Source organism: Physella acuta, unplaced genomic scaffold, assembly GCF_028476545.2.
Source record: "Physella acuta isolate Inbredline_101_S28 unplaced genomic scaffold, ASM2847654v3 ptg000405l, whole genome shotgun sequence".
NCBI classification, from domain to species: Eukaryota; Metazoa; Mollusca; class Gastropoda; family Physidae; genus Physella; species Physella acuta.
Window position 1 is genome coordinate 567,031 of NW_026731924.1, and position 25,932 is coordinate 592,962.

The 25,932-nt window shown below is 36.1% G+C and overlaps 2 protein-coding genes across 12 annotated transcripts in view; one reads left to right on the forward strand and one right to left on the reverse strand.

Moving 5' to 3' along the window:
* The first annotated feature begins 1,009 nt into the window (after positions 1-1,009).
* On the forward strand, positions 1,010-11,659 carry LOC131942429 (uncharacterized). Of its 3 annotated transcripts, XM_059302309.1 has the most exons (6): positions 1,034-1,073; positions 5,862-5,912; positions 6,246-6,421; positions 7,495-7,633; positions 9,274-9,676; positions 9,740-11,659. In XM_059302309.1, exons 3-6 carry the CDS (start codon positions 6,279-6,281, stop codon positions 11,062-11,064), a joined length of 2,010 nt encoding a protein of 669 aa, XP_059158292.1. In that variant the 5' UTR covers positions 1,034-1,073; positions 5,862-5,912; positions 6,246-6,278; the 3' UTR covers positions 11,065-11,659. The 3 variants fall into 3 exon arrangements, with proteins under 3 accessions (XP_059158291.1, XP_059158292.1, XP_059158290.1); XM_059302308.1 differs by lacking the exon at positions 1,034-1,073 and adding an exon at positions 1,010-1,021 and having other exon boundaries at positions 9,274-11,659; XM_059302307.1 differs by having other exon boundaries at positions 9,274-11,659.
* Positions 11,660-13,398: 1,739 nt separating this feature from the next.
* The window catches only part of LOC131942431 (oxysterol-binding protein-related protein 1), a 48,474-nt gene continuing 35,940 nt past the window's right edge, over positions 13,399-25,932 (reverse strand). For 6 of the 9 annotated variants that reach the window (XM_059302311.1, XM_059302312.1, XM_059302314.1 and 3 more), the window contains 13 exons: positions 24,738-24,828; positions 22,825-22,900; positions 22,209-22,343; positions 21,656-21,753; positions 20,309-20,485; positions 20,145-20,223; positions 19,103-19,221; positions 18,531-18,645; positions 17,984-18,001; positions 15,563-15,670; positions 15,212-15,335; positions 14,706-14,796; positions 13,399-14,456 (listed from right to left, as the gene is read on the reverse strand). In XM_059302311.1, coding sequence (XP_059158294.1) covers positions 14,360-14,456; positions 14,706-14,796; positions 15,212-15,335; positions 15,563-15,670; positions 17,984-18,001; positions 18,531-18,645; positions 19,103-19,221; positions 20,145-20,223; positions 20,309-20,485; positions 21,656-21,753; positions 22,209-22,343; positions 22,825-22,900; positions 24,738-24,828 — 1,328 coding nt within the window. In that variant the 3' untranslated portion in view covers positions 13,399-14,359. Of the gene's footprint in view, positions 14,457-14,705; positions 14,797-15,211; positions 15,336-15,562; positions 15,671-15,757; positions 15,833-17,983; positions 18,002-18,530; positions 18,646-19,102; positions 19,222-20,144; positions 20,224-20,308; positions 20,486-21,655; positions 21,754-22,208; positions 22,344-22,824; positions 22,901-24,737; positions 24,829-25,932 lie in introns of those variants that run through there. The other 3 variants (XM_059302317.1, XM_059302318.1, XM_059302319.1) reach the window with 3 other exon arrangements.

Here is a 25,932-nt window from a genome sequence, read left to right on the forward strand (position 1 = left end):
TGTTTGGAAAGGATAGATCTAATGTGTGAAAGGAACCATGAACCCCCCACCTTCTGAGAGATACATGAAAAAAAAAACACTCAATGGGCGACCGCTGAGATTTTCCCTAGGTTTAGTTTAAAAGCCGAAAAGATATGTAGACACAAAAGGAACTAAAACTCAAAAGGCAATCAATTTTACGTTTGGGTGTGAATGGTGCATACTACACGAAAATTGTGTGAGCAGTTTTTTATCTGACGCGGAATCATTCCGCACATTTAAGAATCCATCTTGTAATTCATTGGGAATACTCGCAAAATCAAGGGAAGCAGAGAATTGGTAACGTGTCAACGAAGATTCTTCTTCTTTCAGCTCAGGGATAACGCTGCAGTTCGGTACCAAGAGATTCAAGATGCCCAGAAATCTCTTCTTTCAAATTTGTATTATTTACCTCACAATCACACTCAGTGTTTCTTCCAGACCCCCCCCCCGGAGAAAAAAGTCTGGAAGAAACACTGAGTCTCTGACGTTTGCAACTAACTACATGCCGACGAAAAAACTCCATATCTTTTTGATGTGTTTCGAATGACTCGTTTCAAATGACGTTTTAGTTTTGAAGGTTTCATAGACTCGTCGATGAGAGCTCAGTATGCATTGTTTTTTCTCTATTCCATTTTCAGTGATGTTAGTAAGGCCGAATTTCAGATAATTTTCTAAATATTTATGTTTTTTTCCCCATTGATATGGTTTGGTCTACCAGTTCGCGACCCCCCAGAAAGGCCTTCGCGACCCCCAGTTTGGGAACCCGTGATCTAGACTCTATATATATTATTATTATTATATATACACTCTGTACGATGAGCGAAATACACAAAAACTAGCGCGTAATAGATTTACTAGATCTAGATCTAGATATTAAATATTTACAATACTGTTTAATATATTTCATTTCAAGCCGGACCTCGAGCTAGAGCCCAGTTTTAGATTTAGAATTGTAGTTTTTAGAATTATCCTAAACCGGAAATGGAGTGTTTTGGTTTCAGTAAGTAAAAAGATCTACCAAGATCTACTAGACTCTAGATTCTAGATCTTAAGTAAGTTAGACCTAGATTCTAGATCTACCCTAGATCTAAGTAATTTTTCTAGATCTTCTAGATCTAAACTAACTAGTGTAGTTGGTGTCTAGATTTAAGTACTAATAATTTTAAAATAATTTAACTAAACAGTGGACTAAACACTCCTCTGCTCTTCTTGTTTTTTTTTTTTTTGGTAATCCATCGTTTTGGGTACGTAACAAAATATTAAAATCGCCCGCGGCTATTAATGTACGAAAACGTTACCTCGTTGTCAAGGCTGTAATAGAAGTAGATCTATATACTATATTTATTATTTATATTGTGATATGTTTGTGTTAAATATTATAGATAAAGCAGTGGCGTAGCGAGGTCGGGTGTCACCCGGTGCGGCACTTAAACTTAATGGTGTCACCCCCCCAGAGGCATAGAGACCCTGGTAAAATCTTAGTTTAGCGTCGTAAATTCGGCCAAAACTAGTAATGTGGGAGAGAGTGAATTAATGAATATGTCATTAAATATAAGTAGGCCTATATTTTCGTATATTTTGATAAAATATTATAGATAATTGAATAATAGATCACCATTTATTATTTATGGTTAAATCAATTTAAATATCCTGAAATTAATTTTTATCAACCCTGTTCGAGATAGTAAATTTGCTATTAAAAACAGCCGCCATCTTAGGAAAATGTTATTGAGAGTAGCTTCCCTTTCATTTCTATTCGTATGAAAATGTATTTAAATATGATCGTCTTGTTGTAAAGTCCGTATTATAAAGCTTTTTTTTTTAATGTGAATTTCCTAACAAAGAACTTTATTAATTCTAGAAGCATTGTGAAATGCAACTTGTATCCATGTATTAAATCACGTTTTTTTACTAATGTTTATTTGAGCTTACTATTTCTATATTATAGTTTGAGTTTTTTCTTATTGTTTGAATGTTCACTATTTTCATTTCAGGTTTTTCTTTTTATCAATTAGTAATTCTATCCTAACTTATGACATTTTTTTTACTACTCTTTACCTTAATTAAACCCCAACCTCCGTCATATTTTTGTCGTTAATGTCACAACAAGTCATAATGTAAAAAATTACGCTTCACTCTGCCTTATCTAAGATCTCTAACCATAATTTTGACAACATTAAATGTTTGTCATCATTTACATATACAGAGAGACACCAGCTTCCCTTGAAAAACATCATCTAAAACAATCAGCCACTCCACTCCTTAAGTGCGTGTTGTCAATTATGGTCGATCGCAGGTCTCCACCTGCCAGACACATTTTGGTTACCCTTTGTTATCAAATTATCAATATCAAGTACCCAAGTGATGGATATGGGGTTTCCATAAATGATGTCACATATGATGATTTGCTACGGGAGTGAGTGAAGATTTGTGACGTCAACTCAGGCGGCTCCGCAATTTATGACGTGTCGGTCTCATGAAAGGAGGTGAACGGGGAAAAATACCTAGGTGGTTGATGGAGAAACTCATAATGCTTTGTTCAATCAAAATAACGATAAATAAGCATTAATATACGTATACCTTGCTTAAAACTAATCATCACAAATGTTGCAAGCCTGCTAGTTTAAGACATTTGGCAAAACGGCCGCAACACATTATCCCCGTCAAAAAGGCTTGCCACCAAATGCCTGCCGACGAATAAGCCGCGTCTAATGCGGGGCGTTAGGAATACGGCCATTAGCATGGGCCGCGTTAGAGCACCAGTAGGCTATCGCGCTTTATAAGATGATGTAAATACTTAAATTCGATTTTGCTAAACTGCGCGAAAATTTAGTAATGTTCCATCGTTTGAGGAAATTTATTTTCTTGGACTTAAATTGAAATATCATGTTGACTGTCTGGCTCTTAATTTCCGAATATCACTTTTAATGTATCAAGATTCAGAACTATAATTTACTTTAATATAAGTGTCCTCTTATCGTTTATTGTGCTTTTTATAAAGCGCAGAGCAGCTTCAAAATCGGACGGCCATCCTGTTTTCACCAAGCTTCTTTTGGAGCTTAATATGGGTAGTCTAGTTCTATACGGTGAGAGCTTAATACATTTTAAAGGGTCGAAAGTCTCAAGACAGCAAGCTTGCAGAAATAACTACGTACGTTTAAATGGACGAGTGATAGATGTGTTAGGGGATGTTTAATGAACACCAACTTCTGTAATCAAATTAAACGTCGCAAAAGCGTCAAAAAAGCAGTGCTTAAATTGTTGTTGTTTTTTTTTCTATAAAATTAGCCTAACGGTCGGCAGTACCGGTACATGACGTCACGTGCGAGCGTTAACTCGGTGACGATGTGCTAAGTGGGGGAATGAAAAAGGTGGGGTTCAAGAAATGCGACTCGGCAAGCTTTTTAAATTTCTTGACCCTTCTTGATAGTTCTATCGTCCCCACTGAGAAAATGGATCACCAATGAATGTCGCGTCATACTTCTACAGCTGGTCTTTCTCCCACAACCATCCACTGAGTTCTACTCAACCTCTCCCCACCACAAATCACAATTTCTATCTGAAACAATATGTTCATATGTTTGCTCTGTAATAATGCACGCTGTCATTACTATCTTAAGAGCGACGTCATTTATGAGCGATCTAATATTGATTTGCTTGATGCAAATAAAGTGTTCAAAAGTTCGACCTCCCAACAATTGTTGTGGTCGTGGGTGCACACTATTAAGTCTGAAAAGGTCTATTAGTCATTCATGTCAACTATATTAAAAAAAATAGAAAAATTACTATACAGGGGGTCATCCATAAATGACGTTACGCTTTTTACCTCCCCCTCCCCTCCGTCACACGTCGTCACAAAAAGCCAGACCCCCCCCCCTAAAATAACGTCACACCTCAGCCTACAACCCCCCTCAAAATTGCATTTGAATTGTTTTTAAACAGCTATATTTTTTCCAAAATCTTGTCTGAACTGTCAAAATAGAGTATTTTAATAAATTGTTATTACAATGTATTAAAACAGTTTTCTAAAACGCAAAATAACGTCTAAAATTCGTTTTCTAACATTGCTTTTTTAAAATGCAAAAGTGTGACATCGCACCATCTGAACCCCCCTCCCCCTCATCACACGTCACAAAATTACGGGTCCCACCTCCCCCCTACGAGTGTGACGTCATGTATGGACGACCCCCAGGCATATATTAAAACAATACAAAACAATCATATTAAACCACAAAATCAACACAAAAGACATGCGAATAGACAATTTATTGTTTTTAAAACATGGCCGCTGCATGTATTTACTCATTGTTGTCTCGAACGGGGTAGTTTAAAGTTTATTCCAGGATATTTTTGACTGGTTTGGTCTTGGATTGTGATTTGTTATTCAATTATCTGTTATATTATGTAAAATAGGACATAAATATGGCCAAATGAAAGAAATATTCATTAGTTACCTTCATCGCACATTACTAGCTACGTTGGAATTTACGACGCTAAACTAAGATTTTACCGAGACCCTTCCCAGGGACAAACTTTCAAATTTTCGATTTGCACCCCCCCTCAAACTTTCGATTTGCACCCCCCCCCCCATCAAGTTTTCGATTTGCACCCCCCCCTCAAACTTTTGATTTGCACCCCCCCCTCGAGTTTTTCTCTATATATTTTGCTATTTTTTGCCTTGGTGTCACCCCCTAAATGGTGTCACCCGGTGCGGTCCGCACCCCCCACCCCCCTTCGCTACGCCCCTGAGATAAATGAATAATAAACCTAAATCAATGGCTAAATTAATAGCCTAATAGAATAGGTGATCTATCGTTTTGGATAGGCTACGTAAAATCGCCCGCGACTAGATCTAGTAATGTGAAAAACAGTTAACTCCTTAAATTTTAATAATTATTTCACATTTAGAGGAGGACTCATGTTTTTTAAAATACAAAAATGTTTCCTTGTTTCATTTATGTACCTGTTTTTAAACAACTGAATTAAAACTTTTCAGTAATAAATGAAGACTAGCGATGTTTCCAACAGATGCAACCATGTACATCAGGGGTCTCCAAACTACGGCCCGCGGGCCGGATGCGGCCCGCGAGGTCCTCTCATCCGGCCCGCGAAGATCTTTTTGTCGGTAAAAAATGTTTGTTGGAGGTGGCTGTGGAACTTTGCCCAGAAAATTCAAAACAATTTGAAAATGTAGCTTTGGTTACAATGGTGAAAACATTGTGACTCAAATAGCGAAAAATGCAAGCAAGTTTCACCATTTTTCAATTGCAATGGATGAGTCGCTGAAATTTATATATATTTCTATATAATTTATATTTCTTTTGTGGGGGGAGGGGAGGGGGGTGTATATGTTCTTCGGTGGAACTGGCCCCCGAACTGGTATTTGATAGTTAATGCGGCCCTCGGGCTGAAAAGTTTGGAGACCCCTGATGTACGTGATACCACTGGTTCTCCCATAATTTATGTACATGATACCACTGGTTTTGTCATTGTGTACATGTACATGAAACCACTGGTTTTGTCATTGTGTACATGTACATGAAACCACTGGTTTTGTCATTGTGTACATGTACATGATACCACTGGTTTTGTCATTGTGTACATGTACATGATACCACTGGTTTTGTCATAGTGTACATGTACATGATACCACTGGTTTTGTCATTGTGTACATGTACATGATACCACTGGTTTTCCCCTCACAAAATATTAAAAAGTATTGAAAGTAACAACTCAATTTTAGGTCTAATAAGAATCCTACTGAAAAATATGTGAATACAATTTATCTTGAAATATTTCTATTGAACTGCATGAAACTTATCATAACATTATCATTGAAGGGCTTATGAGTGTAGCCTGGCAAAGCAAGATAAAGAAAAGTTGTTAAATGGGTAAGACTATATTTTCTTATCTGCTGATACTATGCAGGCCAGTAACCACATGACAGATGTTAAGTAACTACAGGACAGATGTTAAGTAATCACAAGACATGTTAAGTAACCATATGACATGTCAAGTAACCATAGGACAAATGTCAAGTAACCACAGGACAAATAAGGCAGATATGTCAAGTAACTACAGGACAGAGATGTCACCTGACTTGTGACTGAAATCACCTGACTTGTGACTGACTTAAATAAATCACTTTAATAATTATTTTAGAACACATGCACCACAGTAACCTTACTGTCCAATAGTTACAATATGCTCATTTTGTGAATCAGATATTAAACGGGTTTGTCAAGCAAATCACTAGAATGCCACTCAAAGAGATGAAAGCAGAACTGACCTGCCCAATTTGTATGGAGCTCTTCAGACAACCCCGGCGCCTCCCCTGTGGTCACTCATACTGCCAGCTGTGTATCCGGGCCATGATTGAGAAGAAAGCTGAGGAGAGCGGGCAAGTATTGTCCACCATTGCATGTCCACCTCAAGTGTAAATCTGTAGAGCTGGGGTCTTTTCTCTTTCCTGAGCTATTGTATACCTGCAGTGTATATTTGTATCTACAACATGTTTAATTAGACTGAGTTTAAACAAACCATTTTTGTGTGTTGTTTAAAAGCAAATTTTTTATACAAAGGGGGGGGGGGGGGAGTTTTAATGATGTGATGAAATAGTCAAAAACTTTGTTTACTCACTGTAAAAATAATCAAGGGAGGGAAGTTTTAATGATGTGATGAAAAACTTTGTCCACTCACTGTAAAAATAATCTTGACATAGTTACCCCCCATTGGTTTACTTAGAGTTGCTAAAAGCTAGCAAGGAGACAATAGCAGGATACTTGAGTAGACTGACAGTGCTGGTATCACAGTTTTAGACCTAGTGTGATGCCAGCCTGCACATCTACAGCTAGCTCAGATTTTAAAGGTATTTAGAAAAAGTTAGTAACTGTTTAGTGTTTTTTTTCTTGTTTAAAACAAGTCAAACCAATCTACTCATACACAGGTTGATTGTTTGAGATTTTGTTTTTTTTATTTCACCTCTATTGGCTGTGTACATGTACATGATACCTCTGGTTCTCCCATAATTTGTGTACATGTACATAATACCACTGGTTTTGTCATTGTCTGTGTACATGTACATGATACCACTGGTTTTGTCATTTTTGTGTACATGTACATGATACAACTGGTTTTGTCATTGTGTACATGATACCACTGGTTTTGTCATTGTGTACATGTACATGACGCCACTGGTTTTGTCATTGTTTGTGTACATGTACATGATACCACAGGTTTTGTCATTTTTGTGTACATGTACATGATACCACTGGTTTTGTCATTTTTGTGTACATGTACATGATACAACTGGTTTTGTCATTGTGTACATGATACCACTGGTTTTGTCATTGTGTACATGTACATGACGCCACTGGTTTTGTCATTGTTTGTGTACATGTACGATGCTACCACTGGTTCCCCCACCTTACTAGGCAAACAAAATTTGAGCAGATGAAACTCTCCTGATTGCAGGTCGTACCACCACTATTTCCGTCCACTAGTATGTCCAGAATGTAGAGAGGAGATAAGTATAGATTTTGTTAGAGGCATTGAAGCCATCCCAACAGACTTCAAGCTAACCAAGCTTGTGGAATTATTTCAGTTTCTTAAGGTCAGATTTATTTCAACGTTTGCTTAGTTTTGCTAACCCGCATCTGACTACTAAATTACATTATGAAAATCCCAGCTATGTAATAAGGGACCAACTTTTTAAGATCATCATCTTAGTAATGATGGCCACTGAAAGACTAAGCCTTGCTTTCATTGAATTTTAAATTAATTTTAAAAATAAATACTTAGTTTTATTTTGTAAAATCTGCATTTGTAGTGATGTAATTACACAGTATACACTGGGTACTTAGTCCTTGTTCTTCAATTGCTAGATCTATTTGTAGTTTATACATGACAAGTTATATACTGCCTACATTTGTTTACTTCTGGTACAGTCAAAATAAATAGCATTTTCTTTGTACTCAAATAGATTCCATTAAAAATCAAATGAATTCAAGAGATTCTAGCAGTCCTATTAATTGACACAATCAAACTGTTCAGTACCTCAGCAATCATAGGGCTTCATACATCCCAAGCCTTTTTCTTGCTGTTATAAATGTGCATGCTTCGATGTTTTCTTTGCTTGCTATGATTTATCCTATATTATTTAATTTACACTAGTTTGAAATGTTTTGTTACTGTTCCCAAATAACTGGTCTTTATGTATCAACACCTTGTCTCATGGCTTTTTGCTTTTACTAATTTAGCTGTTAAACATTTTCAAAATATGTATGCAATACCATTTTATCGCCCAAGTCTCCAATGCTTGAGGTAAATCTTACATGTATTGTAAAGTGAACCAGGTAAATCTTACATGTAATGTAAAGTGAACCAGGTAAATCTTACATGTAATGTAAAGTTAACCATGTAAATCTTACATGTATTGTAAAGTTAACCACGTAAATCTTACATGTATTGTACAGTTAACCAGATTTACCTTAGCTTACCTGTGCTCAATTCTTGGAACTCATTTCTAATCGAATTTGAGATTAAATATTTCATTAAAAAGATTTTATAAATAATTAAATACAACTTGAATACAACTAAAAAAGATAGGCCTACATAACTAGATGTCAGGTGATCCCAGGGTAAAGAAATGTTTATAAATCTAAAGTTGAGATGGGTGCTAATAAGGGGTAAGAAATTTTGTAAATATAACACAAGCTACTGATTGATTTAAGGCTTGAAATAGTTTGAGTTGTATGGGAAGTCAGTTTACAACAGATGGAGTAGACAAATAAACGGGTTACTCAATTATTTCTACTTGCTCAAATATTTTTTACAATCCCTAAATCTAGATGTACTTGCTCATATGTTTTTTACAATTTCTAAATCTAGATCTAGATCTACTTGCTCATGTATTTTTTACAATTCCTAAATCTAGATACTAATAAGCAAAAAATTAAAAAAAAAAAACCTTTTCTTATAAAAAGCTTTAAATGAACCTAAATATAAGAAAAAAAGTAACTACTATTTCTTATTTTTTCCTAATTTTGAAAGCTTTTATCAGCTTGTTCTTATAATTTATTATAAAGGTATTTTCTATTTGTTTTATTTGTCAGGTTAAGTTTTATATTCTGACAAATCTGAATGGACCTGGCTAATTTGATGATTATCTTGCGTTACGCCTCTGTTGTCAACAGATATTGTCTCTCTGGGTGGGCACAAAGTTTGAGCTGCTGTTTTATTTTTCTTCTCTAGGATGCTGATGACTCAGATGAAGAGGGTGTGTCCCACAACACTGTGCTACATGCTGGAACACATCAGTTGGAAACTGCTGTAGAGCAACATCTTGCATCAGTCCAACAGGCAGCTGTGTCATCTGTCAACCAACAGACAGCTGTGTCATCTGTCAACCAACAGACAGCTGTGTCATCTGTCAGCCAGCAGACAGCTGTGTCATCTGTCAGCCAGCAGACAGCTGTGTCATCTGTCAGCCAGCAGACAGCTGTGTCACCTGTCATCCAACAGGCAGGTGTGTCATCTGTCATCCAGCAGACTGTCATCTGCCATCCTGCCTCAGACACCAACGAGGCAGCGACCTTACCAGTCAACAGAGGGTGGCCAGCCGAGTCTGTCCAAGCTGACATTGGGGGCGTGTCAGGTGCCATTGGGGGCGTGTCAGGTGCCATTGGGGGCGTGTCAGGTGCCATTGGGGGCGTGTCAGGTGCCATTGGGGGCGTGTCAGTAAATGGTGAGTTACCAGAAGTGAGTTGCCATAGTGACCAGCAGGAGCAACTCTCAACACAATGTCATCAAGACCTGTCCACCTCGTCCTTGTCACTACCAAATTTAGAGCTCAGTGTGTCGCACGATGTGGCCAGGAGTGAGAGAGCTCAAAGTGTGCCACACGGTGACGGCCCACATGGGGATGGCCCACGTAAACACGGCCCACAAATAGCAGGCCAAGCTAGACGCAAGCCCAGGCAGAGAAAACATTTCTTCTCCAACTCCTCAACAAGCTCTAGTTCTAGCCAGGACCCCACCCCACCTCCCAAAGGGTCCACCCCACCAGCCAAAGGATCGAAGTCTAAAAACAAAGGATGGTTGATGAGCAAGTTTTTGAAGTCCATCATTTTCTCTGATTCTAGTTCATCAGAAGACAGTGAGGGGGATGTGGGTCAGGTAGCTGCCTCTGCTGGTGCCGCACCAGGGACATTACAGAGCCAGGAGAACTTAGAGAACCATCCAGCAACTGGTGATGCTCAAGCTTCTAGAACAGAACTGAAAGAAGTTGCCGAGCGTTTGGACCCAACACAAGACGCGGGCCAGCAGACCCTGGGTGCAAGTGGGTGTGTGGGGATCCCACAGGCCACGCTGTATGATAACATGAAGAGCACCTACAGCAGGTATGTACCTTGTGCCCCAGAGGGGGGGAGGGATGAGAGAAATCCTGTGACAGACATTGAAGACTTGAAAACATATCCTGCCACAGACACCAGTCTGGGCCGCAGTGCTCCAGTAGATGCTGGAACCACAAGTTTGACTGACAGGCAGCTCAGCACCGGGGAATTGACCAGTGTTTATGATAATTTTATCAACCTTGACCTACATGGAAGAATGGTTGGGGAGTGGCTTGCTAGACAGGAGGGTCTAGCAGCAAGGGAGAGAACTCCTTCAACTGTTAGCTCCTATGGTGAGTTGTCTCTGACAGACAGACTAGATGAGAGCAACTCTGGGTACGCCCGCGCTAGGAACCTGTCAGAGATCAACTTAGCCCCCACGACCTTTGCCATTGATCAGACTGTGGCACCAGGTGCAGATGGTCCACTGAATGCCTGCCCAGAGCCCACTGGTCACTGCCAGAGAGCGGTCAGCTCAAGTGATGATGAGGATGAGGCCCAACCTGGGACATGCATGCTTCAGAGCAAAAAAAAGCCAAGGTCAAGGCTAAAAAAGTTTTTAACGTCCCTGTTGTCTCTGTCCTCGTCAGATGAGGATGATGAAGATGAATGTCGTACCGCGAGCTCATCTAAATCCTCTGGGTGGTAGAGGCTGGCAGGGTCAGTCAGGACTTATGAATGACCAGCAAATCAGATGACAGACAGGCCATTGCTGACTGACCAAATGTTTACATATTCTTCAGTTATCACTGATGCATTCTGACATTATTTAAAAATGTTGGAACTGTGGTAGAGGTCAGGACAAAATAATTTATTGGAGTGTCTGTCACCTTCTCTGATGTGTGCAGTAGTGATGTTTTGCTGCTGTGATGTGTGCGGTATGGTGATGTTTTGCTGCTGTGATGTGTGCGGTATGGTGATGTTTTGCTGCTGTGATGTGTACGGTATGGTGATGTTTTGCTGCTGTGATGTATGCGGTATGGTGATGTTTTGCTGCTGTGATGTGTGCGGTATGGTGATGTTTTGCTGCTGTGATGTATGCGGTATGGTGATGTTTTGCTGCTGTGATGTGTGCGGTATGGTGATGTTTTGCTGCTGTGATGTGTGCGGTATGGTAATGTTTTGCTGCTTTAAGCTGTGCTTCCATAATTTGTGAGATTAATTTATTGTGATGGTCCATCACCTGCTGAGTTAATTCACTTCCATTTTTTTTAATTTGTCAGCTTCCATAAGGAGTATTTTGATCAGGGGGGTGGGGGGGGGGGGGGGTTAGCTTGCAAATGTGTGACAGGACATTTGTTTCTTGCTGCCCTTTGATCAATTATTTGCCATAATGAAAAGTCTGCAACTCAAAAATAAAAATCTGTAACTAATTACTAGTCTAGACAACCGGTATTAGTTTAATTGTAGCTAGTTTACACAGGTTTTCACCCCTCATTAGGTCTTCCCTAACATTAACAGGACAAACATGGGATAATTGGCAGAATTAAAAAAAAATGCACATTTTTACTTTCTCATATATACGAAATATAGAGAAAGTATTGTAATCGTGCAAAAAAAAAAAGACGTTTTACACCTCCCCGAGTCTGAAAAACATAGTTTTGCAATCTTGTCCGTATGTCTGTGTGTGTGTCTGTAAACACAATAACTTGAGTACCGTTACAGCTGAAATTTCATATATAAGTATAATATCAAATTTGTAGTTCTGTGTCAATTTTTCAGCGATTTCTGGTAACTGGAAGATTCTACTTTCAATTTTTAAAAACTTGAGTACTAATAATATTGCACACTATTATTCACATATTGTTTGGAGTTCACTTGGTGTGCAATTCTTTTTCCTATGAGATTCTATTCTATTTTAAAGTTTAAGTAATTTAAAATATTGTCCTGAGTTGACATCCCCTGTAGTGTTATATAAGAATATTTGAGAAAGTTTAGGGGAGATAACTCCCAGTTTATTTAAACAGCTGTTTTTTTATATCATATATTCTCTAGACTGCATTAATTTATTCTTGTTTTAAACTAAGTTTTGTTGAAGCTGCTTTAAGCAGAAAGACATCTTGTCATTATACTTTTTGTTTTAAACTAAGTTGGTTTTTGTTGATGCTGCTAAAAGCAGACAGGTCAGGGAACCAACTGCTGAAGAAAGTGGTTCTAGTCTGGGAAATGTCCTGGGAGTCTTTGGTCTACTTACATTTTTGAAATAGTGGATTTTATGTTGACACAATTTGTGCTAATAGCTTGGTGAATCAGTTGATGAAATATTTTTACATTTATCTATGAGCTTCAATGTTGCTGAAGGTTTTGGTTTCATATTCTGCTGTTGCTCTACACATGTAGTGTACTGAACTTTGAACCAATCTACATTTGTTTTACTATTTTGTCAAAAATTCTTTGTCCAATCAAATCTGTTGTTTGTCTTCCTGTTGAAGGCAGGTGGTATTTAAAGATGTATAATATTTTTTGAAATTGTGCAATGGTTATCCAACTCCAAATAGTTTTTGTATTTAACAAATCAAACAAATAATGTCTTTCCTCATGGCCTACCAGGGGCAGGTTGTACCAAAAAAATGTGATAGACAATGCTGGATTATATTTTTTCATGGCATTTGTCCACACTTAAGTGCTGGTGGGCTTTTATTTTTGCTTTATATTCTGAGGGCATTTTGAAAGGGGTGGGGCAAAGGTGAGAATGTACAAATCAAGTACTGGGAAACTATTTTATTGTGCCCAAACCCTAGATTAAAAAACTTTGTTCTTTTATGCCTAGTCAAATCTAAAGTCTGAAAAAGTGCTGTAATTGAAGAATGTGTTACCATAACTCTAATGTATTTATAACCTGGTGCTGGCCATGTAAACAATCACACAAGTATTTGTACAGTGTAATCAACACCCTTTATCATGGGCATCTAACTTTGCTTTTGTAAAATGAAAATTATTAAAATTGTTAGTTGGGAATAATTAAACTGAGTGCCAACAATGATTGAGTGTCAATGAATGATTTTAATAACTAGTTACATAATGAGATACTGCATCAAAAAAGTAGGGTAATTTAACAGACAAAAAACCCAGCATATCTGAAATAAGACATTTGTTTATTTTATATACAAGTGGTGATCAGCAATGGGACATGTGACACTATTTATAGCTTGACCTGAGGAAGTTATCATCTACATGAATGAATGCTGAGTGCTACACGGTCTATGGCTAGCTCAAGAAATATCCTAGAAACACATTTTGATACTATGGTGTGAGCCATGTGCTTGACATTCATGATGTAATCAAATGTACTTTGATGGGACCAACTTCAGCCACTTCTTACATTGGTTACAAATTATTGGAATATTCCCAAGTCTCAAATGGTTTTCGCGAGCGAGTAAAGAAGTAAATCTCCACTATTTAAATTAGGTCAATCAATAACTCAGTTAAAATGTGAAGATTAAATGGCTCCCCATTAACAGCTGACAAAGGGCAGATAATAGACAATACAACATAGTTGCCTCCCCACTGTTTACATTTCCCACACAATATTAAGTTACATATTGGAGATGAGCAAGCCATGACTACACTGGTTCAAAAATTATTTTCTAAGTGATAGGAATAAAAGACCTAATACAATATCCTATAGATGAAACAAGATGAATGAGAAGCCAATGTAAGGCTTGCCAGGCTGGAATGTCCTGATCAAACAAGAGTTAACATCCAACAGCTGCCTAATTCTTGAGAGGAGAAACATGCATCTCAACATTTCCATCCAGTCCTTGTGGCAACTATTCTAGTCTGACCACAGCAGGACATGGTATGACCAACAGGGTGCTGTGGGGACTGGCACCAAACAAACAAGACGGAAATGTTCTAGAACAAAACTAAATGCCCCGGTCAGCTGACCTGGTCATGTGACGTACAGAGAAATGAAAAGAAAACCCTGATAACATAGAAACCAATCAAAATATATCAGCGCAATCTTTCCAGTTTTTCTGCCAGTAGGTTGGGTTAAACACCCAGTCCTCCCGTCCTCCAGATTTTGTTAGGGTGAACCATCTGTTGGGAGTAAAAACATTTCAATCATCTGGTGATGGTAAAAATATTTCAATCATCTAGTGATTGTAAAAACATTTCAATCATCTGGTGATGGTAAAAATATTTCAACCATTTGTTGGGAGTAAAAACATTTCAATCCTCTGGTGATGGTAAAAACAAAATATTTCAATCTCTAAGGAAAGCAAAAGATCTGAGGGGATGTGAGCAAATGGTTCTAAGACCTACAAGTCTGACGGTGTCTCAACTAACCTTGGTTGCCATTCTTTACTCCTTTTCTTCCTTTCTTTTCTCGCTTCACGTTGTTTTTCTTCCACTCTATTTTTCTCCTCTGCTGACTGATCTGTCAAAAAGGAAGTTTACAAATGTGACAGATAAGATAATTCATGTGCCACCAAAGTGTGACAATTTATATGCGACCTATCTAAGAGTGACAATTTATGTGACCTATCTAAGTGTGGCAAAGTTGTGGTGTGACACTTTATGTGACCTATCTAAATGTGAAAACCAAAGTTGTGGTGTGACACTTTATGTGACCTATCTAAATGTGAAAACCAAGGTTGGGGTGTGACAATTTATGTGACCTATCTAAGTGTGACAAGGTTGGGGTGTGACAATTTATGTGACCTATCTAAATGTGAAAACCAAAGTTGTGGTGTGACACTTTATGTGACCTATCTAAATGTGAAAACCAAGGTTGGGGTGTGACAATCTATATGTGATCTAAGTGTGACAAGGTTGGGGTGTCTAAGACTAACCAATTTTTCCTTCCTCCATACTGCGAATGTCTGGCCTGAACCTGGAGTCTGTAGGAGGGAGAGCTTGCTTCATGCCTGGCAGCAGCTCATTCAGAGTCATGGCAAACAGGGAAAAATGGTAGTACTGGGTGGACAATGGTCAGATAATGGTCAAACAATGTTCATCTGAGTATAGATTTATGGTAGTACTGGGTGGACAAATGAGATGGTCAGATAATGGTCAAACATTGGTTATCTGAGTATAGATTTATGGTAGTACTGGGTGGACAACATTTGATGAGATGGCCAGATAATAGTCAATGAAAACAATGTTAATCTGAGTATAGAGGTTAGGGAGAAGAAAAGACTTACATCAGATGAGTGTGGTGGGCGTGGGTTGACTAACCAGATTGTCTTCTGGTTTTGGAGCTGGTAGTTATAAGTTAGCAGTGTCATCTTTTGCGCATCTTTCTTCTCATGCTAGAAATAAATTTAAAAAAAAAAATTAGTACTTTTACGCATCTTTCTTCTCATGCTAAAAATACAAATTAAAAAAAAAAATACTTTTGCGTATCTTTCTTCTCATGCTAAAAATAAAACATTTAAAAAAAAAAAGTACTTTTGCGCATCTTTCTTCTCATGCTAGAAATACATTTAAAAAAAAAAAATAGGAGCCAGAAGTTGTGTGTGATACAGGTCCTATTTAAACTGAGAAGTCCACATATAATACCATATTTAATGTGTGACTGCAGCACAACTGACATTGACAGTGCAGATATCTACTACCACATTTAGTAAGTCTAAACAGCAAGACACTATCGCTACAAACAAATGAAAACACAAGCCACAGTCAGAGGCATAGCGACCCTTCCTGGCGCCCGGGGACAAACTTTCAATTGCCCCCCCCCCCCCCTCGCTACGCCTCTGGCCACAGTGACTAATACAGTTTTAACTAAAATGTTATAAAAACTAATTTCTTTGTAGTTGTAATTTTCAAACACATTTTTGTTTTATTAGTAATTTTCTTGAACTTGTATGATAAAAAATTTCTTCTTGCTAGAATTTAATATGTATGCAGAAAATTTTAATGGGTTGATCAAATGTTGGCGGTGTATGACAACAACATACATTTGCAACATATTGATGTGGTATATTATCTATCATATTGATGTGGTATATTATCTATCATATTGATGTGGTATATTATCTATCATATTGATGTGGTATATTATCTATCATATTGATGTGGTATGTTATCAATAAGAATTCATTAGAAATGATTCAATCTAATTATTTACAACAAAAATCCAATTTCTTTATAAAAAAGGAAACTGTCAGCTATTGATCTATGCTTAGAAAACCTTAGTTAACACAAAAATTGGCTTGGTGGTTATGTGAGGTAATAACTAATTAACACAATTGGCTTGGTTATATGAGGTAAAATCTCTCAACTAATTGAACAATATTTGTTTAATATTTTGAGGTAAAATCTCTCAACTAATTGAACAATATTTGTTTAATATTTTGAGGTAAAATCTCTCAACTAATTGAACAATATTTGTTTAATATTTTGAGGTAAAATCTCTCAACTAATTAACAAAATTGGTTTGGTAATTTGAGGTAAAATCCCTCAACTAATTAACAAAATTGGTTTGGTAATTTGAGGTAAAATCTCTCAACTAATTAACAAAATTGGTTTGGTAATTTGAGGTAAAATCTCTCAACTAATTAACAAAATTGGTTTGGTTATATGAGGTAAAATCTCTCAACTAATTAACACAATTGGCTTGGTTATATGAGGTAAAATCTCTCAACTAATTGAACAATATTTGTTTAATATTTTGAGGTAAAATCTCTCAACTAATTAACAAAATTGGTTTGGTAATTTGAGGTGAAATCTCTCAACTAATTAACAAAATTGGTTTGGTAATTTGAGGTAAAATCTCTCAACTAATTAACAAAATTGGTTTGGTTATATGAGGTAAAATCTCTCAAATAATTAACAAAATTGGTTTGGTAATTTGAGGTGAAATCTCTCAACTAATTAACAAAATTGGTTTGGTTATATGAGGTAAAATCTCTCAACTAATTGAACAATATTTGTTTAATATTTTGAGGTAAAATCTCTCAACTAATTAACACAATTGGCTTGGTAATTTGAGGTGAAATCTCTCAACTAATTAACAAAATTGGTTTGGTAATTTGAGGTAAAATCTCTCAACTAATTAACAAAATTGGTTTGGTTATATGAGGTAAAATCTCTCAACTAATTAACAAAATTGGTTTGGTAATTTGAGGTGAAATCTCTTAACTAATTAACAAAATTGGTTTGGTAATTTGAGGTAAAATCTCTCAACTAATTAACAAAATTGGTTTGGTAATTTGAGGTGAAATCTCTCAACTAATTAACAAAATTGGTTTGGTAATTTGAGGTGAAATCTCTCAACTAATTAACAAAATTGGTTTGGTAATTTGAGGTGAAATCTCTCAACTAATTAACAAAATTGGCTTGGTAATTTGAGGTGAAATCTCTCAACTAATTCAAGAAAATTGGCTTGGTAATTTGAGGTGAAATCTCTCAACTAATTAACAAAATTGGCTTGGTAATTTGAGGTGAAATCTCTCAACTAATTAACAAAATTGGTTTGGTAATTTGAGGTGAAATCTCTCAACTAATTAACAAAATTGGCTTGGTAATTTGAGGTGAAATCTCTCAACTAATTCAAGAAAATGCTAAACTAAAAAGTAAGAAACTTCCTTGTGTAAACCAACAGGAACAAACAAATTACTTACGTTGTGTGTATGCTCAAACTGTCAACAAGACAATTTATGAGTTCAATAGCTGGACGATCAAAATTTTAACGGGGTGACTAATGATCTAAATTTTAATGGGGTGTCTTTAATTATCAAAGTATCAATCCACAAATATTCCTTTTAAACATTTTATCATCCTATTCATTATAATCAAGCCACGGACAAGAGAACTGCAATATCAATAAGAAATGGATGAAGATGATGAGAGAAGATAGTACAAGAGTACTGATGTATGGGTCAGTGGTTGACGTACAAGAGTACTGATGTATGGGTCAGTGGTTGACGTACAAGAGTACTGATGTATGGGTCAGTGGTTGACGTACAAGAGTACTGATGTATGGATCAGTGGTTGACGTACAAGAGTACTGATGTATGGGTCAGTGGTTGACGTACAAGAGTACTGATGTATGGGTCAGTGGTTGACGTACAAGAGTACTGATGTATGGATCAGTGGTTGACGTACAAGAGTACTGATGTATGGGTCAGTGGTTGACGTACAAGAGCACTGTATGTGCCAGCAGTTTACCTTAGCACGATAGTTTGCCACAGCCTCTGTGTCGTTGATAAATTTGTCGTATACGTCAGCTGGACTTGAGTACATGCCCAGCACCCAACTACCATACAGGGCCCGCTCTTTTTTCCTGGACAAAGTTCATTCTAAATTTAGTACCAACACATTTCACTCTTGGACATTTAAAATTTAGCTACCAACACATTTTACTGGCTAGAATCGTAGTACATCCTTGAGTCCACCCAACTCTGATGGGTAACTGATGCATAGTGCTGACCAAACTAACCTGTCCTATGCTGAGGTCACAGAAACAGGTGAACTCTACTTCACCTATCCACTGTGCTGCCAGGGAACTTACTTTTAACTCAGATTTTTTTGGACACATTTGAAAAGGTTTATAAAAGCAAGCAACTAATTGCCACTTTAGCAGGACATGGGAGTATTAAGAATGATACTAGTACTTAGATTTAAAAAAATCCAATTGCCACTATCTATTCCAGAAAACATCACGCTAAACAAAGGGAGACAACATCCAACGGGTTTTAATTTTAACTTATTTATAACAAATAGTAAACCTTTTTACTCACTTTCCATTGAAAATGTATCCTTCAACATGATGCAAATCTTTAGCAAACCAACCACTTTGTTTGAAGTTAAGCACAGCTTTGATGCTGCTTGTATTGCAGGCTATCTCCATTGTACCATACTAGATCAAACACACAATATTGGCATTGTACCATACTAGATCAAACACACAATATTGGCATTTTAGAGTTTTCAAACGCAAAGAAAAATAAGAAAAACTCATTCCTAATCCATTTAACCCTTTACAGTCCGGGTAATAACAACTGTTTCCTTCCCCCATGGCTAAGCAAAAACACGTTTTTCAACACAAACACTTTCATAAAAATTTTAAAAAATTATCCACAAATAAAAACAAAACAAAAAGCATTATGAGGCGTAAAAGAATGTATTATGAAGTTGAAGCTGAATAGCTTTGTAACTTACTTTTAATAGGTTTATAACTCACAGTAGGTTATATAGTTTTATAACTTAAAAGGTTAAATAGCTTTATATCTTACTTTTAATAGGTGTAATAGCTTTGTAACTTACTTTTAATAGGTTTAATAGCTTTATAACTCACAGTAAGTTATATAGTTTTATAACTTAAGAGGTTAAATAACTTTATAACTTATTAAAAACTTTTCCAATATCACTGTATTGGTTATTTTATAAATTAAGCCTGATTCAACAGCAGAGGCATTTAATTCATACTACTTGCACTAATTATATTTCCCATAATTCAGAAAAAAATTCTGAGTTTTAAAAATGTGTAGAACATCAACAGCTCTTGCTAGAACAAGAGAAAGGTGTAAAAATCTTGTTACTTCAGTTAAATAAAGGTACAATACATAGTTTGGGTGGAGGCTCACACATCAGACTGTAAAGGGTTAAATTTAAAATAAACAAATGACCCTTATGAAAAGTATGCTATACAAGTAGGTTTAACTAACCTGTGTACAAGTAGGTTTAACTAACCTGTGTACAAGTAGGTTTAACTAACCTGTGTACAAGAACAACGTACCACACATAAGACAGAAAAAAACTACCTTGCATAGAAGAACTTACATGTTCCACCCATAAGCTTCCTACTATCACATTGTGTATACAACAGTTGACATTCTGCCATGTGTAGGTTTCTTTATATCTAAATCAGACATTCATCAGTTCAGATTCAATCAATGTTCAAGTATTTGCTAAGTTAATGAGTAGAGAGCAAGAGGAAAACTTACTTATAAAGCTCCAGAGATATGATACCTTTAGGATTGATCTCTACAGTTTTACCCCAAAACTTGAGTTTGGGTTGGATAGATCCATGTATACAGTAGCCCCGCCCTTCTGCGTGTACTGCAGTGATGGGAGGATGGTGGCTGACTTGCTCACCAATAAACCTGAAGCCAAGGTCTGGTCTAAAATATCAAACATTTGTTAACATGAAATATCAAACATTTGTTAACAAAAAATATCAAATATTTGTTAACAAGGTCTGGTCTAAAATATCAAACATTTGTTAACAAGGTCTGGTCTAAAATATCAAACATTTATTAACAAAAAATATCAAACATTTGTTAACAAGGTCTGATCTAAAATATCAAACATTTATTAACAAAAAATATCAAACATTTGTTAACAAGGTCTGGTCTAAAATATCAAACATTTGTTAACAAGGTCTGGTCTAAAATATCAAACATTTGTTAACAAAAAATATCAAACATTTGTTAACATAAAATATCAAACATTTGTTAACATAAAATATCAAACTTTTGTTAACAAGGTCTGGTCTAAAATATCAAACATTTGTTAACATAAAATATCAAACATTTGTTAACAAGGTCTGGTCTAAAATATCAAACATTTGTTAACAAAAAATATCAAACATTTGTTAACATAAAATATCAAACATTTGTTAACATAAAATATCAAACTTTTGTTAACAAGGTCTGGTCTAAAATATCAAACATTTGTTAACAAAAAATATCAAACATTTGTTAACATAAAATATCAAACATTTGTTAACATAAAATATCAAACATTTGTTAACAAGGTCTGGTCTAAAATATCAAACATTTGTTAACAAGGTCTGGTCTAAAATATCAAACATTTGTTAACAAGGTCTGGTCTAAAATATCAAACATTTGTTAACATAAAATATCAAACATTTGTTAACAAGGTCTGGTCTAAAATATCAAACATTTGTTAACAAGGTCTGGTCTAAAATATCAAACATTTGTTAACAAGATTTGGTCTAAAATATCATTTGTTAACAAGATTTTGTCTAAAATATCAAACATGTGTTAACAAGGTCTGGTCTAAAATATCAAACATTTGTTAACAAGGTCTGGTCTAAAATATCATTTGTTAACAAGATTTGATATAAAATATCAAACATTTGTTAACAAGGTCTGGTCTAAAATATCAAACATTTGTTAACAAGATTTGGTCTAAAATATCAAACATTTGTTAACAAGATTTGGTCTAAAATATTCATGCACTTTAAATTACCAGCCCATCAAGTAAAACATTTATCAGCCCATATTAAGAACAAAACATTACCAGCCCATAACAAGTAAAAGATTTACCTATCAAGTTCAAAAGTTTCACCTAAGAGTGGGTTGAAAGGTTTCCCAATTCGTTCCCAGTTAGAGGATAAAGCTGACACAGCAAAAGCTGTAACATACTGAAACAGATCAAGTTTAATTAGCTGTAACATACTGAAACAGATCAAGTTTAATTAGCTGTAACATACTGAAACAGATCAAGTTTAATTAGCTGTAACATACTGAAACAGATCAAGTTTAATTAGCTGTAACATACTGAAACAGATCAAGTTTAATTAGCTGTAACATACTGAAACAGATCAAGTTTAATTAGCTGTAACATACTGAAACAGATCAAGTTTAATTAGCTGTAACATACTGAAACAGAGATCAAGCTTAATTACTTCAACATCTGCTGGTTTCAATGACAATGAAAGTAGATTCCATTTTAATGAACAGAATAGAAATAAAAAGAATGATATTTTTGTAATGTAATTTGATAATTATTTGTAGGCTACACAGATTAGAAATCTCTTCTGCTAATAGCCAGTAATTTGTTTAGCAAGCAGCCAGGGGTTAAAGGTCAGGGCATTACCTCCATCCTCTCTACTGGGTTATCACAGGTAGTAGCTTTTTCTATGAGTGGAGCATACTCGAGGTACTCTGCCAGTCTTTGGATGAAACTCAGGGGCTCATTAAACACCACAGGCATTGTTATCTTGGACAGTTCCTAGGGAAAAAACATGACATGAGTACTGCCCCCAACAAAACATGACATGAGTACTGCCCCCAACCAAACATGACATGAGTACTACCCCCAACAAAACATGACATGAGTACTGCCCCCAACCAAACATGACATGAGTACTACCCCCAACAAAACATGACATGAGTACTGCCCCCAACCAAACATGACATGAGTACTACCCCCAACAAAACATGACATGAGTACTGCCCCCAACCAAACATGACATGAGTACTACCCCCAACAAAACATGACATGAGTACTGCCCCAAACAAAACATGAGTACTGCCCCAACAAAACATGAGTACTGCCCCAACAAAACATGACATGAGTACTACCCCCAACAAAACATTATGATCGATATATTTCCACCTGATTTCAGAACTCTAATAAGAAACAAGCTAATACATGTTTGAATGTCTACATGTAACTCAGTGATACAAAGAGCTACAATATTTCTGGTTACCTTGCCGATACATTGCTTGAGGATGCTCCAGAAACTGAAGTCTGCCCTTGAAAACATTGGCACAGGAAGTTTTGTCCTGTCAGAGAAAATTAGCTCTAAATGCTTGGCCCAACAGAAAAGCACAATTCACATTCATTACAAACTGTAACTAGTACAACAGCAGCACACAACTAAACCTCTGAAACACCAGAATCTGAGACATGTTATCCTACAGAAAGTTTATTTTTGTCATTATCTGAGACATGTTATCAGGCAGAAAGTTTATTTTTGTCAGTATCTGAGACATGTTATCCTACAGAAAGTTTATTTTTGTCAGTATCTGAGACATCCATTCTTATCTAACCAGCATCCCAGATCTAATGCACACTTCCCACCTGGTTCTATGGCTCAGTGTTTTACCTGTAGGTGTGGTAGCTCCCAGGTGGCAGTGATGTCTGCGGAACTGGATTTTGAGTTCTCAGATCTGCTTGTATTTGGCTCATGAAAGTTAAAGCCATTTGGCTTTGTTGTTTTTGTTTGTCCACACTAGACATTTCTCTTTGTGTTGTCTAACGGTTATCTAATGTTACAACATTCAAAGTAGCCTAGTCTCGTTATTTAGTTTATGGTACATTCTTCATAATCAATGCTTTTACATTCACATTTTCTTTTTTTGGTTAAGAGTTTCTGCTCATCTTTTTTCTTCCACAAATGGTCTTAATGAGACGCATGTTTGATTAAGTTCAAAGATGAGATGAAGTTTCGTCTTCCATTTGATTTTCATTTTATTTATTTCTATTTAGGCCATGTACATTTTTCAATCTTTTGTTTTTGCCTATCAAGAATGCACATCTAATATTTGATTGCTACGCTAAACCCAATACATATTCAACCACCAGTTGCTAGATCAGCCTATATCATTTAAGATCTAGATCTAGTAAAAAAATTGTGATATGATTTTTTAAAAAGTTTAAGAGTTTAGTTAGAGCTATTTGACTAGCTAAAATTCTATTAAGAAAAAGACAATAATGGTGAGGATCACTAGATTCTAAGTATTATTATTATTAATATTCAATAGGACTACATACTATTAGACAGTATTAGACAGTATTAGTCTATTAGACTTAGTGATAACAAGTACTAATCTCTAGCTGTATTAGTAGTATTACATAATAATCATTTGACAATAATCATGGGTAAAATTCATTACTTAATAACTTATCTTTTAGAACTAGAATCTAGGTTTTTTTTTATGTATCTACAATCTACTCTAGACTCTAGACCTTTCTAGACATAGAATCTACTCCTAAACAGTCACTAGACCTAGATGTGTAAATTTAAATAATAGATCTAGATATCTATTTATTTTTATTTATTATAAATAAATTTAATTTAAAAAAATACTAAAAAAAAACTAGATCTAGAATCTAGACCTAATCTTTTCAATTAGGCCTACTCGCTAGCCTAAATTTAATTGGCCCATTAGAATTAATAACATTTAGATCTAAAGGCGATTTAGTTCGGATTTAGTCTGAATAAACTAGAATTAGATGATTTTTATAATTGACATTGTCACCATCAGCGTAATATTACAGGCCAGTGGACATGTAAAGTTGAACAGCTTTGGCTTCTTAAGAGAAGGTTAAGTAAAATTTACATTCAGTTTAGTGAAAATGTGTAGCTAAGCACGTAGATCTAGAATCTAGTCTATAGACTTTTAAAAAAAAAATGAGAATGGGCTTTTATGACAATCTTGTGCTTTTCTTGTAGTTAATAATTAGTTGGGGCATGTGCCCGATGTTTCTCGTCATCAATAGTAAACTGGGATGTTTTGTTTACATTGCGACATCTTGCTTGGTGAGTTTAAATTTTCACACCGACGATCACAAATAAAAAAACTAGGATTTAAAAAGTTAACGAAACAATCTTCAAACCTTCCAAAGCTTTGCCCATTCTCCCTGTTGACGTCATCAGCGGCCGAGTCCTGTGAAATGGCGTCAGCGAAGGCGTCCATGACAGGGGATCCTGCAGTAGACAATTGGTACACTCAGTACACTCAGCATGTAAACTAATGATGTGTAATCATGGATAGATCCACGAGCATCTACCCAGGTCGTGAAAGGGGGGGGGGGGGGGGGGGAATGGGAAGAGAAGAGTTGAAATGAGGTTTAAAAAGTTTAGTAATAGACAGAAGCGTAGCGAAGGGGGGGGGGGGGGCGGCACAGGGGGTACATATGTCCCCGTGCCCCGACCTTAGGGGGGGGGGGCGCCAAAATGGGTTGGAAAAACAAATTAAAATCTCATTTTAGATGCAGTTTTGCATTATAAATATAAAATAAACCGGGAGTGATCTCCCCTAAACTTTCTCGAATATTCTTATATAAAATAACAGGGGATGGGAACTCGGGCTATAGACATTATTTTTAATCCATTTTAAATACTTAAAGTTTTAAAAATAAAATAAAATCTCGTAGACAAATTAATTGCACACCAAGTGAACGCCAAATAAAAAAGCGCATAATGGTGCGCAATATTATTATTACTTTTAAAATTTACATTAGTTTTTTGAGAAATCGGAAGTAGCGTAAAGTACTACTTCCAGTCAACGGAAATGACTAAAAATTTAATAGAAGGTAAAGAATTAGATCTTTTACTTACATATGAAATTTCATTTATCTATCTGAAATAGTACTCAAGTTATAGGCTTTTGAAAAATTCAAAGTAGGAAAAATACCACTTCCGGTTATCGGAAAGCGCTCAAAAGTTGATACGGATCTACGATTTTGATGAAATACTTATATATGAAATTTCATCAACCTAGCTGTAACGGTACTCAAGTTATCGTGTTTACACACGGACAGACAGACAGACACACAGACAGACACACAGACAGACACACAGACATACGGACAAGATTGCAAAATTATGTTTTTCCGTATCAGTGAGGTGTGAAACGTCGAGATTTGTAAAAATCTCGATTTTTTTTTTGCACGATTACAAGACTTTCTCTATACTTCGTATATACGAGAAAGTAAAAATATATGGGGGGGGGGGGATGCAAATCGAAAATTGAAGGTTTGTTCCCGAGGGGGGGGGGGGGGGCGCCGGGAAGGGTCGCTACGCCTCTGG

Excerpts from the sequence above, each read along its gene's own strand:
- LOC131942429 (XM_059302308.1), top strand. The coding sequence starts at position 6,279 with ATGCCACTCAAAGAGATGAAAGCAGAACTGACCTGCCCAATTTGTATG. Across the intron at positions 6,422-7,494 it reads AAGAAAGCTGAGGAGAGCGG|GTCGTACCACCACTATTTCC; the intron begins GCAAGTATTGTC and ends TCCTGATTGCAG. Across the intron at positions 7,634-9,273 it reads AATTATTTCAGTTTCTTAAG|GATGCTGATGACTCAGATGA; the intron begins GTCAGATTTATT and ends TTTCTTCTCTAG.